The 15,124-nt window shown below is 35.1% G+C and overlaps 1 protein-coding gene across 3 annotated transcripts; it reads left to right on the top strand.

Moving 5' to 3' along the window:
* Positions 1–11,200: 11,200 nt before the first annotated feature.
* On the top strand, positions 11,201–14,633 carry LOC105798024 (uncharacterized). 3 transcript variants are annotated; one of them, XM_012627896.2, is made up of 7 exons: positions 11,202–11,666; positions 11,817–12,058; positions 12,383–12,479; positions 13,311–13,494; positions 13,594–13,675; positions 14,207–14,276; positions 14,354–14,633. In XM_012627896.2, the coding sequence occupies exons 1-7, from the start codon at positions 11,262–11,264 to the stop codon at positions 14,423–14,425; spliced, it is 1,152 nt and encodes a 383-aa protein (XP_012483350.1). In that variant the 5' UTR covers positions 11,202–11,261; the 3' UTR covers positions 14,426–14,633. The 3 variants fall into 3 exon arrangements, with proteins under 3 accessions (XP_052477282.1, XP_012483350.1, XP_052477283.1); XM_052621323.1 differs by having other exon boundaries at positions 11,209–11,293; positions 11,591–11,666; positions 13,311–13,675; XM_052621322.1 differs by having other exon boundaries at positions 11,201–11,666; positions 13,311–13,675.
* The last annotated feature ends 491 nt before the right edge of the window (positions 14,634–15,124 follow it).

Raw genomic sequence — 15,124 nt, 5'->3', positions numbered from 1 at the left:
AAGACTTCTGAATCATTGTTGGATTTAATGGGTTTTATGATTTAATAATGGATCTATCTATATTTATGAAAGTTAGTTTTCTTGATAACGTTAATGTAACTCTTCGAACTTGGTCTAGATGCCTAGGCCGGGTTTAGGGTGTTACAAAAAGTTTGACCAGAGGAAGATCTCTAGTGAGCTGAGTAGTTCAGAAGATTGGGTGGAGTCTGCCATCCTAATAAAGAATAATCGCCTTGAGCGACCAAGGAGTTAATTTACGTTTAAGTTTGTTTTACGTTTGTTACCCTTATGCGATAGGGTTTATTTATGGTATGGTAAAGGAACTCACTAAGTTTATTTGAACTTACAATAGTGTAGCTGATGTTTGCAGGATTTGCGAGGATGATCGAGAACTTTGAGGATGGACTAAGCCAGATGGAGTGGAGATCGGGGACCGCTGATGGATCAAGTCATGCAGATAGGAAGGGGGTATCAATGGAGGCTTTGCCTTAGGATAAATTTTGGAGTAACCAAATGACGTCCTTAGGGTTCGGGTTCTGAATCAGATAACCCTAAGTTAAAATCATTAAAGGTCTCATTGTAAACAAACAATCTAATTAAAGATAGATATAATTTAAGGGATTAAACATTCAGTGGCTTAAGGCCTTAGTTGTAAGAATTATTGTTTTTAATTTCATTATTAGATAGTTTTATTTTTAAGTTGTTTTATAGCAGCTAAGTTAGCCAAATTAAGTATAGGTGAACCTGGTCCATTTGTGACGCGCCATACCCGAATCTAACTAACGGGTCAGGTGTGTGGTGTTACAAAAGAATATTTGAATATTGTTATATGCTTTAAGTAAAGTTTAATAAGTTAGATGAAATGGGTAACGCGTGTGTATTGTTACATTTGAGCATGAAATGTGATTACAAGAAGGCGTATTGAAATTTACAAGTGTGTTATGAATTGATCCTAGATATGGAAATTGATTTAACCATGTGACATGGAAATCATAAGTCAAATACGATTATGGTGTGGATTTTATAGTATATGGATAAGTGTGAAATGAACATAAATACTCATTTGTTAAATGTGCCCATGTAAAGTTGGTAGAAAGGTTAGGATATGGCTGGCATGCCAATTAGGGTTATATGTATATTTTTGTATGAGCTTGATATGGAGTTGGAGTCTTACCCTTTCATTTGTTGGTTGTGCATTTATTGCGTACCATTGGATATACACCATCTCTTTGAAGACTACTTTGGTATGGTGGATGTTTCGCATTTATGTGCGCTTTATATTGCCTTCCGGCCTTACACTTATGTGCCCTTGGTGTGGTGTAGTTTTACGCTCTCATGAGCCTTTGGTGTAGTGGTGGTTCGCGTGTTTCCAAGTCCATTTTACTAATGTTGTATTGGGTGAAATAGTTGATATGAATAAGAAATTGACTAATGAAAATAAATATGAATATATTGAAGTATGAACTTTAATGAATAGTCATTATCATTACATGTATTTGCATTGTCATGATAGATACTATGCAATGTGTTTTAAATTATGGTAAATAGGTGTATTATATCACATGTGTAATATGGATTATAATAATTTGTATAAATGTTTTTCTATACTTAACTTGCCATGTGTATGTCTTACATGTTTGAAGTTAGTAATGTTAATGTTCTATTGTATTTGGTATGCTCATCTCATCTCAAGCCAAGGTAAGTATAGTGAATTCCATTTGAACTTACTAAGCATTATGCTTACGCCCTGTTGTCTTTGCACATAGATTTTCAACTTTTGGATTCTTGAAGCCTGACTCATCTCAAACACCACATTATCAACAAAACAATCAAGAGTATGAAAGTAGCATATTTGTAACTTATGGTATGTACTTAGGGTGTCTACATGTATAAATATGTTAGTCTCATATGCTATATAGTACTTGGAAAATTCGTTTTTGATCCATTGAGTTTGGAGGCATATATGATACTTTTAAACGTGAAGTGTTTGAATATTTCTTTCGCATGCATGCACATAGCTCTCATTTGTTATGAACTTTGATTATTTTAAGATTAAACTTGTTTTGAATGTTATTTGTGAATGAGCTTGGAAGGGTTACTTGATGTTCCTCTACTCTATCTTCTTTTGATTACTTGTGGGTATGCATACCTACTCTTCTTTTGATGACTATGAATATAAATTGAAGTGTTCAAAATGCCTCCAAAATCATTAAGAATTCTTTTGAGGGGTTCATTAGAAATTTCTATGATTGGAGTTAGTTAAGAAGGAATTTTCAATGTTTTTAAGCAACTTTTAGTCTTACTTTGTACTTGTATGTTAATGAGATGTTTTGGAATGGTTTTAGTGTGTTTTCAATTTGATTTTATGGTCCCCTGCCTTAAGTTTCAAGACATGGAACCTATGTCTCGGGACTTGCATGTTTTTAGGCTCAATTTTTACTCCAAGGGTCTAGTGTCTCGAGACATACACCTTGTCTCAAGATATAAAACAACGAAGCTAAAATTCTACAGTAACCAGGGTCATGTCTCGTGACATACGGACCAAAGTCTTGAGACATAAGAGCCAATGTCTCATTACATGTAGGTCTGCACCTACTTAGTTTTATTTTTGACTTTTTAAACCCTCTGTAACCTCAATTCATGATTTAAGTACGTCAGAAACCCCTCGAAATGATTCAAAATGATTTTAAAGATGTTTCTAAACTCTTAAGTGACTTCAAACATGTTTTAATGGTTTTATTTAGTGATTTAAAGTTTAAAATTCTTACTTATTTTTAACCTTTTCTTTATGTATATGTTTTGATAGCATCTCTTAAAAGGTGTTACATTTCTCCTAATTGTGGCTTCAGTTGGTACAACAGGTTTAAAAAATTTCTATCTAAAATCGAACTTGATTAATAATTAAATAAAATCATAAAAGATATTTACAAATTAAAATTAAATTGTTAAAATAACCGTTTCAAATCAAAATAATAAAAATTATGCCCTATAATATTCTATACATTTTATTTATGATATTATTCATAAAATGTCTAAAATAAATAAATTGTGCATCATACAAATATATAACTAGTTAATCTAAAATTAAAGAGTGCATATTATTCATCTTAACACAAAGAGAAAAGATTGTATGTAATAAGGACGTCACTTCATCTTGTATCATTTTCCAATTATTTAATAACACTTCAACAATTTTTCCATGTCATTAATATATAATTGAAATAATATTTTAACTCGAATCGTAAACTTAATTAAAAATATCAGAAATATCATTAAATAATTGAAAAGATATACAAATAACGTGATGCCATTCTTGTTTTCTTAAAAAAAAAAATACTGATAATAGAATAGGGGAAAGGCCTAAATAAGATTTCAAATGGGATCTAGCTAAGATAAGAGCTATAGGCAATAACCGAAAGAGAATATTAATGTTTTATATGATTGTGGAACGGTCCAACCATCTTTTGAAAAGTTTAGGAATGCAACAAAACGGTCATTTATAAAATATTGAAACAAAGAGTGAGTTGCTTGTTTTCTTCGAAACCCATGTGAACTGACACTCATCCCATGTTAGCATTAAACAAGAAATGACAATGGTGAAGTTTTATGTTTAATGATTATAATATTAATTCATCAACCAATGAGCATGTGTTTTGACACAAAACAACAAGTGAATGACTAAGCAAAACCCCATATCAAGAATCCAACGCACAAAATCATCTCTCTCTGTGTTGTCGGTTTGGAGTATTTTGTCAGCCTCATTTTCTCCCCACTAAACCACTAACATGGCCTCAATTTTTTCTTAATAAAACTTACAACTTATATAAGTTGGAAATGTCGCACCCATGCACTATCTTCCATTTGTCAATTCCCTACCTTCAATATGCCTAAATCCTCGACTACTCTTCCCTCAACTTCTATCGCATTTCTTATCTTGTTCTTCATGCTCCACATGAGTTGCGACGCACGTATCCTCAAGATCCCGGAGACACACATGCACAGCAAGCAATTTCTTTTACATAAGTTAGGTTTTGATCTTCACCAACTTAAACGTTATGAAAACAATTCAACACACGTACCGATTTCTGATAGAGTCTCACCAGGTGGACCAGATCCGCAGCACCATTTCTGATTTGCTCCTGTTGGGTTAAAGAGCAAATTGTTTATATCTATTAAAAATTGCGTCCATTCTACTATTAAAAATTGGTGCAGCTGAACCAGACAGTTGAACACGATGTGTCACGTGCACCTCATACTAACTTATAATGACCAATTTTTAAAAGTAGAAATAGATGAAATTTCTAAGAGAAAGATTACTTTGCTCTTTGACTTAACGTACAATGACTAATTTTCATCTTTTTTAACAGAAGAAACAAAATGTAATTTATCTATTTTACCACTTTAAAGTTTTACTGTATTACGAAATGCACTTGCATTAATTTGTACCATCAAATTTCATCCGTATAATTATTAGTATTGATAATTAAAACTAAATTTTATTTTTCTTTCCATGTCATTAAATATCTTAATTAAGTTAGGCAACAAATTTGCTTATATTACGTTTAGCAATTTTCAAAGTCATTTTATAACGAGATACTGCAAGGGAAATACTGAAGCTACAATATGTGGGAGATTGGCTGGTATCGTGAATTTATAATAATTTTGTTCATACACAAGATGTCACCAACGTAAGATTGAATCTAAGTTATATAAACATTTGTTTATGTTGATGTTTCTATTATAATTTGTATTCGGTGAAATTGGATAATTAAGTGTTGAGTTGAAGTTCTAAGTTAACTATGCTTGATGGTTCAAATTATACGTACTAAAAAGGCACATATAAGAGTCTATATAATGCTGATCAATGGGAAGATATAGAAAGCTGTTTTATTAAATTGGTTGGGAACCTCCCTAATGAGATAACTTAAAACATTCATTACAAACAAACTATTATATCACTACCATTTTATTATAATTAATCTCATTATCTATTAAAAATATTTTTTAAACTTCCTCCACATTGCAACATTGGACTTGGGCCTATTTTGGTTTCAACTCCTTATTTAGTAGTTAGATTTTTTTTATCAAAAATAAACTAATCTTTTATGTTAAAATTTTATTCATTTTATTGTTAAAACTATCATGATTAACAGAATAATCGAGACAATTAAAAGTGGTGTCTCACATGTACCACATTTTAACATATAAAAACCGATTTTTAAAAGTATAAATTGATATAATATTTAACAGAAGAGTATATATATATATAAAGGTACTTGAACTAGACAACTATTATGCCTACTTGCTACCTAAACTTTTTTCGTAATTGGTACCTAAACTTGGCAACTGTAAGCCAATTTATTTCTTTTTCTTTAGGTATGTGACTAATACCGTTAAATATGCTAACATGACATTGTCGACCAATAGCATGGTAAAACGTGGCAGCCTCACATTTTGACACGTGGCAAAAAAAATAAAAATAAAATATTTAAAATTTATTTTTAAAAATACATCTTTTTACCACATGTCAAAATGTAATGCAACCACGTGTCACCATGCAATTGGTTGTTAGTGCCACCACGTCAGCGTATTTAGTGGTGTTAGTGAGGTACTAAAAAAGGTACCAACTTGGTTCACTATTGCCAAGTTTAGGAACCAGTTAGGTCCAAAAAAGGTTCAAGTACCAAATAGGTATAAGTTGTCAAGTTCAAGTACCTTTATATATATTAACCATTAACGTAAATGTAATCGAACCCCTAATACAAGGACCTCCATGATACTTTTATCTGATTATCCATAAAATAGGTTTGATAATTAATCTAATCTTGATTTACTTTCCCATAGGGGCGGATCTAGAGGACTAGTAGGGGTTCAACCCCCTAAAATAGAAAATTTTCTATTTAGGCCCTTCATAATTTATAAAATTTTAAATTAATAATGGTAAAATTACACTTGGGCCCCTCAAAAGTAATCAAAATTTAATTTAATTCTCTAAAAATTATAAAGAAATTATATTTTTACTATTATAAAATTATATAATTTAATGAGTTTTTCACCCAGTTTCTTGAAGGCAATGCAATTCTCTATTGAATGCCCCGTAATTCCCGCATAGTGGTCGCATTGTACGTTCGTGTCATACCATTTGGGATACAGAGGCTATATGGGTTTTAAGTAGAAGGGGGACACCACACGTGCATCAAATAGGCTTCGATATAACTCACTATATGACATCGGAATTGGTATGAACTGGAGCTTCTCAGTACCTGGCTTCACTCCAGATTCTTGCTTTGAAGGGCTCTGATGGCAGGTGGTTGCCGTCTTTGGTTGGCCCGCAGTGATTAGTTTTGAGTGGCGCTTGTTATACCTGCCTGCATTATCCCATTTATTCCTCTTCTTCCTCGGGGCCTTTGTAGTACCTAGGTACTCTACCCCCGCCTGCTTTGTTTTAGCCGGGCTATCGAGAGCAACAGGAAAATTATTCCTCACATTGGACCTTGGGTCTGTCAAGCAACCCACTAGTGTTGTTGTACCAGTCTAATACTGTTGTGATTTGATAGTAAAGAGTGCCCCCGTGTGAACGCCCATCTGGCTGGATCTGTGCACTTATCGGAGTACAATATAGGGAATAAGCAAAATCTTCATTATCAACCCCTGAGTGGTCCATCGGGTCCTTCCTTTTCTCTCCAGTTAGCAATCGGTTGAACTGGCTCATCATGGTTCTCTGTAATTCTAGCATCTGATCTCTCGTCTCCTGTTGAAATTCGGTCAATTGCTCTTGCATCTATATCTGCATTCGCTCTAATTTTTCCAACCTTTGTTCCATTTCTCTAGTCTTTGCTTGGATACCGTAAGGGTGTTTGGTTGGTTGGTTTTCCAGGTTAGCTGAAATAAATTGACTCAATTAGACTCTTTCAATGGATTTTAATACACGTAATGCGAATGCATGAAATGTATGCCTAAAGAGATGTTGATTCTAATCCAATCACATTTAGGAAACTTTTCTAGAAAGTAAATTCTTTTATATAAAACGGATACATGTACAACCTTACCCTCATATTCCAAAAAACAACATCGATGCATGTTTGAGGTAATCTCACCAATTTCCAATAGATGCCACTGCTAGCTCCTTTTCTTGATCTTGGTCGCGATCCATCACCTGCCCATCTCTTAAGGCTCGTCAGCTTCTTTAAGGGAGTTGGAACGTCGAAGGCTCTTAGACAATCGCCTTGAATCCTTAGGCCACAAAGCAAGGTTACGAACTCTTTTATCGCCATTCTTGTGTTTCTCAGAATATATTCGGGAAGTCGTATTGTTTTCCACTTCATCAAGGAATTCGTATTCCATGACAAGCTTTGTAATTTAGTAATCGGACTTGAATCAATATCTCTTTCCTAAGATGCAAATGCAATGCAATCATAATCAAAACACAACAAGAGGGGTTAGTACAAAATAGAAGCAAACAAGGAAAATAGAAAGTACCTAATCAGGTAACCACTAGGGATTTGGAGTGGCTCTACGTAGGTTAAGTTCCTAAGTCCACTATATGAGGTTTGGTTCTAAAGTCAAGGTACCCGAACCAGCAGATTCTTCGATCCTCACCCATTATAGGCTCATAGAGACCGAGTTCGGTTCAGGGGAATACATTTCCCTATGGCTATACGGAGATGAAAATCTCACGAAGACATAGGTACGGATGTATCCCGAAAGTGATTCACTACCCTGCACGGAGGTGAAACCTCACGAAGGAGTAGCTTCTCACTCCCACTTAAAAAGGGTAAGACTAAATATTCTTTATGCAATATGATGCCAAGGTATAAAACAGTAATTATACAAACAAATGCAAAGAAAGGATCGTAATTTTTCAAATCAATTTTTCAATTTCGATAATAAGACAAGAAACAATCAATGTTACGGCTTGACTCTCTAAATAGTCTCCAGTGGAGTCGCCAAGCTGTCGAAACCTTTTTTCAAGAAAACGGGGTCGTACTTGGGTTTTGACGAAAACAAAAAAAACGGGAGTCGCCACCAATCCTTTTTAATGAGGTGTGATTGGATCACCTCGAAAAGTGGTTATTTTTAATAAACGGTTTGATTTTATTAAAACAACGATTTTGGTCCACGAAATTCAGAAAACGAGTTCGGGAGTCGGTTACGTACGAGGAAGGATTAGCACCCTCGTAACGCCCAAAATTGGTACCTAATTGATTAATTAATGTCTTAATGTCGAAAATTGATAACTTTGAAGAATTTTAAAAATACGATCCTTATATTAAAATGTTGAAAAATTTTTTGGGAAAAGAAGTATATTTCACGTTAATCGAGAAAGAGAATCATATCCAGTAAGTTAGGACACGATGTCTTAAATTCCCGATACGCGAATAAAAATGCTTATTTAAAAAATATTTGGCTACCTCGGATTTAACTGGGAGATCACGACCAGTGAGTTAGGACGCGATTTTTTCAAATCCCGAGGTCATTTAAAACTTAAGTTTGAAAAGATTCGTGTACTTAGATATTGTGAAAATCGAAACCCAGTAAGTTAGGGTATGACCTTCTCGAATCTTAACACGAGATGCTATTAACAAATTTTGACATATCGAGTAAAATAAAATATGGAGTCGTAATAAAAGAATGTGAAAGCAAATTACATTTGTTGTTATACATGACAAATTCACAATGAATACGTAAGTATAAAAATGATACGAGCAATTGCAACTAATATGAAATAAATAAAAGGACAAATCGACAACATGCAAAATAACAACGTATACAAACAAATAAAATTAAAACATTCATTCCGATAATAATGAAAATGAAAATAAATAAATAATAAATACAATTAAAATGTAAAAGAGATATATATATATATAATAAGACATATGGATATATAATAAGATATAAAGATATATAGATATAAGGTATATATATACGTATACAAAAATTAAAAATGGCATATAAATATGTAAATATGTAAGTAAATATTAATATATATAGAAATAATATACGCGCATATATAATAAATGTAAAAAAGGAAGTAAGGCCTAGTTATGATATTTTGTACTATACGTAGGTACATATACATATATAATAATCTTTTAGACATGAAAAATAAAAAGAAAAGAAAAACTACACAAATGAAATAAAGACAATAATATCAATTAAAAAAATAATATTGTATAATAATACTAAAATATTTAATTTAATGGGGAGAATAAGTATAGTAGTCGATTTAGGATCAAATCGAAAAGAAAACAAAATTTTAGGGCCGTAATTAAAGATAAAAGAGACAAAAAGGACTAAATTATAACGCGCATGAAAAGCGGAGGACTGAATAGGGAAATAACCCCTGTCAATTAAACGACGCCGTTCCACCAAAGTCAAAGCGCATGGTCTAGGGACCAAACTGAAACAGAAGCAAAATTCGATGCCAAAATTGCAAATATAAAAAAACTGCATTGAATACGCCGCAAAGGAGGGAGGACCTAGCGCGCAATTACCCCTCCCTATGCCAGAACACGCGGATCTAGCTGCAATCTGGGTCGGGTCATCTGGTAAGGCCTCTAAACGGCGTCGTTTGGACACTAGGAACCTTAGCCCAAAACGGCGTCGTACTATGTTACTATTTAAACTAAAATTTCCTAAAAAAAATCATTTGCAGCTTATGGTTTTTTTTTAAAAAAAAAGAAGTTGCTCCTCTGCTAGGGTTTCGGCCCTAGCCTTTAATCACCTCGCCGCCGCATCTGTAAATCGACTATTGAGGGGACCTTCAACCCTCACCCGACTCCGATTGCGACGGAGCGAACGAAGATCAGGTAAACTCCTCGCCTTCTACCCTTCTTTCTCTTTTATTTCAGTGCTATTTAATAAACAAAGGAGCACAAAAAAAAAAAAACCAAAGAAAAGCGAAGAAAAATTAAAAATCACCTTTAGAACCTTTTTGATTTCTCTGAAATATTTTTGTATTTGATATGCGTGTGTGTGTGTGTGTGTTCGTAACAAAGAAACAAAAAGGAGAAAGAAATCAGTCGAAAACGAAAAAAATCTCCCTTAATCTTCTGTTTTTATTTTTCTTATCTCCAGAAAAAAAAAGAAGTCCTTTTTACAACCATGGAATCGGCCTTATCTAGCCGAATTGAAAAGAAAAGAAAAATAAATAAAAATCCTCTTTTTTTTCTCTGCCCTTTCTGCTATATTATTTTGCCTGCTGCTCGTTTGTTGGTGTCTGCTGTAGGTGTACGGGGGCTATGGACGTGGGCGCGTGCGTACGGAGGCTCGTGTGGGTGTAGAGGCTTGGCACGCACGAACAAGAAGAGCATTGCTATGGCTGAGGCGTGGCGCTTGACTTGGCGCGCATGGAGGCGCACATGAGAGGCGAGCCGATTACGGCAAATAGCTTCTTTAAGTCGCTAGGGTTTTGATCCTCTTTAGGTGTTGGGCTGGGTGTAGTGGGCTAGGCTAGTGATTAGGCTAGAGGGTTGGGTCTTTGTAAATGGTTTTGGGCCACTGTAATATGGACTTTTGGACATTTTTGCTTTTATATTGGTTTTTAATATCTGTATCGGGCCCGGGCAAATTGGGCCTATTACAACTCAATTATGAAAAAGAATTGGTAGGCGGGAAATAGACACATCCATGGTAGGCCTGCCCGGCCTACCCTTGAAATATGAGAGGTTAGGTAAAAATATAGACCAAATATGGGCTTGGGCAAAAACGAGGCCGTTTAAATAACGGGCAGACCTCGGCACCACTTTTGGCGGGCCCGCCCATCGAATATAATAAATTTATATTTTTTAATTTTAAAATACTTTTAAAATATATATTTTTTATTTTTTTATTTTTAAAATAATTTTTTAATGTTTATTAAAAAAATGGACCGGGCCGGGCTCGAGCTTATGATATTTTTCCCGTGTCGGGCCTGGGCAAAATTTCAGGCCCATATTTCGGGCTGGGCCCGGGCCTAGGAGGCGGGCCGAAAATTTTTTTCCGGGCCCGGCTCGAACCCGGCCCGGCCCATGGACAAGTCTAGCGGGAAATGAATTATTTTTATTTTAAGTATGATAATTTTAAAATTGATATAATAACACATTTAATCCTTAATGGTTATACATTTTATTAATTTAGTAATTATTATAAATAAATTAACCTTTAAACATTTACAAATTAAATAAAATTATGTCGTTAAAAGTTTTAAAAGTGATACAAAATTATCTCAATCTTAATTTCAGAAACGAGGATACCAATTCCTTCTTAAAATCAGAACCATGGTGATGGTGCTGCTCACCCCCAAGCTGAGGTTCTCACATCTTCCTACCCATTTTCACTTTACCAAGCTTCGGTTTTGCTCTTCTTCTTCTTCTTCTTCTTCCCAATTTTCTCCTTGGTCTGGTCTCCAAAGCTGGAGAGAGAGCCCACTGAACGAGGACCGGTTTTGGGGAACCAGTGGCCCTCAACCTCTGTCCAACACTGAAGTCCCCAACACGCCGGCCGCCCTTGAAGCTTCTGGTTCCTCTCTTGCAGAGCTTGGTTCTCTGGTTCTCTCTACCAGTGACCCCCTTACTAAATCCAAGCTCTCTCATTTGGCTTTCTCCAGGTGGCGCAATGAGGGTCTGCCCATTGGGCTCTGCCAGCCTCCTTCTCGACCTGCTCGCCCAACTAACCCTCAATTGGTTTGTTTCCCATTCAAACTTATACCGCATGGAATTGGAGTTTGTGTATAAATAGCATGTGTAATTAATCTTTGTGATCAATTATTCATTTTGGAGTTGCTATTGTTAGGTGAAAAGTGATTATTTTTTAGTCGTTTTCCTGAAATGCAGGTTTCTCCAAAGGAGATTCCAGACCCTAAAAACTCTGGCCTGCCTCTTAATGCTTATCTGCTTCACAACCTGGCTCATGTGGAGTTAAATGCAATTGATTTGGCATGGGATACTGTTGTACGATTTTCACCCTTCTATCATATTCTTGGGGACAAATTCTTTGCTGACTTTGCTCATGTTGCTGATGATGAAAGCCGTCATTTTGCTTGGTGTTCACAAAGGCTTGCTGAGATTGGTTTCAAGTAAGTAGAGTTCTCGCTTTCTGCAGTGTGTTAATTTGCTATTTCCTTGTTTAAACGACTTTAATCTCTTTTCCCTTGACTTATTATCAACACATGCATGCTCTTACACTTAGGTTGTACCTTGTTAATCATTAATAAAGCTCTATTTCCATGTACAATCCTTTCCTTTTCAGTGTAGATATGTTATTTCTGCTTGTCTTTTCACATGATAAATAACTAGCATTTGTGTTTGAAGAACCAAAATATGCCATGAATTGGCTCACCTTAACTAATTTACACTCATCATATGCACTTCCATGCAATTGTTTTTTTTCCTTTATCTAGTTATGGAGATATTCCTGCTCATAACTTACTTTGGAGAGAATGTGAGAAATCATCAGATAATGTTGCTGCACGTATGGCTGCCATCCCATTAGTACAGGTGATCTTTTACTGTTGATCAACTTTTAATTCTTGAAATAGAAGCTTCCTTAAAGTACTTTATGATTTCATGAAAGTAAATCTTGAGTTGTTTTCTCTGTAAAATGCAATTGCTCAAAATGTAATTGCCCAGCCTGCATATTCTACTGCTTTTCATCTAACTTGAACATTTCACAGCACCCACCTTTGAGTAGTGATTTAGGCGGATTAGATTTCACTCCAGTCTGAGATTTTCATAGCACTAACTTTAGTTGAGGACATTTCATTGGAAGTTTCATAAACCTAGATTAACTCAGTTTTCAAGTTTTTGCACCCGTAGTTTCTCATGTCCAATCTAATGGCTTAATAGGCTCAAGTCAAATTCAGGGCATTTCCTAAAGAACCATTTATGATCTAGTCTTGGTCGAAGTTGAAGCTTAAAAAAATTGATCATCTGAAATCAAGATTGCTCTTGCTTCCTTTAAGTTTCAATTTAACCATTTCAATGTCAGGTCATATGCATAAAAGTTGCTTCCAAATTCCAGTTACCTAGGTTTTTTTTTCCCAGTCCGGTAATCTAGCTTGACTATTATTTTTGAGTTTATAGAACCTTTTTTCTGCTATGCTGCGCAAGTCAATGTCATAGTGCTATTCAGACCATTTTGTTTTAAATGCATTAGCCATTCTCTGCTGGATTCTGATATCTGTGTTATTATATTTGTTTCTAAATTTAGAAAAGAATAAAAATTTCAGTTCATCCCGTTGATCCTTCCTCTGATATACCCATATATTTTCCAATTTGTGTTATTTTAATTTGGTTTGGAAATTTAAGTACTTGTTTTTACGGATATAGGAGGCTAGGGGTCTTGATGCTGGCCCACGCCTGGTCAAAAAAATGGTCGGCTTTGGGGATCACAGGACATCTACCATTGTCGCTAGGATTGCTGAAGAGGAAATTGCACATGTAGCTGTTGGCGTATACTGGTTTATGTTCATCTGTCATAAAATGAATCGTGCTCCATGCTCCACATTTAAAGGTTTAGTAGCATTTTATCACTTCAAGACAGGTTTTGTGTTCAAATTCAATTCCATTCAGGCTTTGCAATATCTTAGTATTTCTTTGAGAAACCGTGCAGAGTTATTACAAGAGTATAATTTGGAGTTGAAAGGGCCATTTAATTACTCAGCTCGAGATGAAGCTGGTATTCCACGAGAATGGTAAGTATGAATTGAGTCATTTGCATGAAAGAAATGTAGATACAAATTTCGTCATATTTATTGATATGGACCTTCGAAAACCACACCCTAAAAGCTAGCTGTTGAGATTGGAGAGCCTAGGTCCACATAAACCCAACAATGAAATTTCGTGGGATCCAAGTCCAATACTTGGGCACATAGCAGTCTACCACACTCCGCAATCCTAATGCCCACAAGGTGGGCTGGCTTTGTGCTAGCTTAATCTAGCCCCAAGTGAATATTGCATTACCGACGTCACCACCCGCCACACAATTGCAACTGAGAAACATGATGGCTGGTTCTAATACCAATTGATATAGACCCTTGAAGAACCACACCCCAAAAGCTAGCCTATGTGAGATCCTCGTCCCATACCTTGCAATTGGGCATGTAACATTTATCGTCATCTAATTCTAGATTTTTAGTCTTTATAACCAGCTTGCAATTCCAATTTAGAAGTTATAATCATATGCATATGGCTGTCGTTAACTAGCTATCTGACACACTGTGTAGGTATGACTCATTGTCTACAAATAAACAAGAGCGTGAAGGGAATTGGAAGAGTAGTCAGCAGCTTTCTGAGGTCTGTGATGCAGTATTATACACTTAAATTTTGATAACTTTTTGGAAAAAGGATTGATTTTTCAAAATTGATTACAGGTTTATGATAGGCTTGCTTGTATTATCTCCATGGAGAGTGAGAATTCAAGTTTAAATAGACCACCTGAATGACTTATTTAAATAGCCACTGTTAAGATTCCTGCATAAATCTAAATTCTGGAATTTGATGTCCAGTTTTTCATGTAACAAAACTTGGGCAAGATGGCAAGGGTCAGGCACAAAATTTAAACTACTTTGTACATCAACGCAAAAGCTGTATCAAACTTAGGTTTTGCTTAGTATGAAGGATGGAAAGAAGTGATGATGGAAAATTTGTTAATTGTTGGGGTTTTTGACCTGCTCGTTTCATGTTCTATTATAACGGACCTGTTTTACTTCTTGGGCCATTGTATTGGGCCTTGTACAGATTTGGTTAAGCTAAATTTTGTCCACTTGAGTGTGGCATATTGGACAAAACAGAAGTATGAGTCGACTTAGATACTAAGTCTCAGGGCGGTTTGATAAGTATGAAAGTCTTTTGTCTCGGTGATTGAAGTGTTATGTTTTAGAGATATATAGTCAGATTTATTCAAGAGAGTATTTCAAGCTGTTGAGGAACTTGTTTATGAAGGTTATTATGAGGTAAATACTGAAGATAATTAATGGATAAAATCAGCAATTGAAGAACTCTGGAAGACGGAGCAAGAATTGCATGCAATTGTTAAGGTACACTCCTCCAACTGTCACTGGTTAATTACTGATGTATATGCTAGCCCTAGGTTTAGAGAACGTAGATTTTTTTGGGAAAACCATATGAATGTTGCTAGTAAA

The sequence above is a fragment of the Gossypium raimondii genome, chromosome 9, assembly GCF_025698545.1.
Source record: "Gossypium raimondii isolate GPD5lz chromosome 9, ASM2569854v1, whole genome shotgun sequence".
Lineage (NCBI taxonomy): Eukaryota > Viridiplantae > Streptophyta > Magnoliopsida > Malvales > Malvaceae > Gossypium > Gossypium raimondii.
This window is presented reverse-complemented; position numbering and strand designations above follow the sequence as displayed.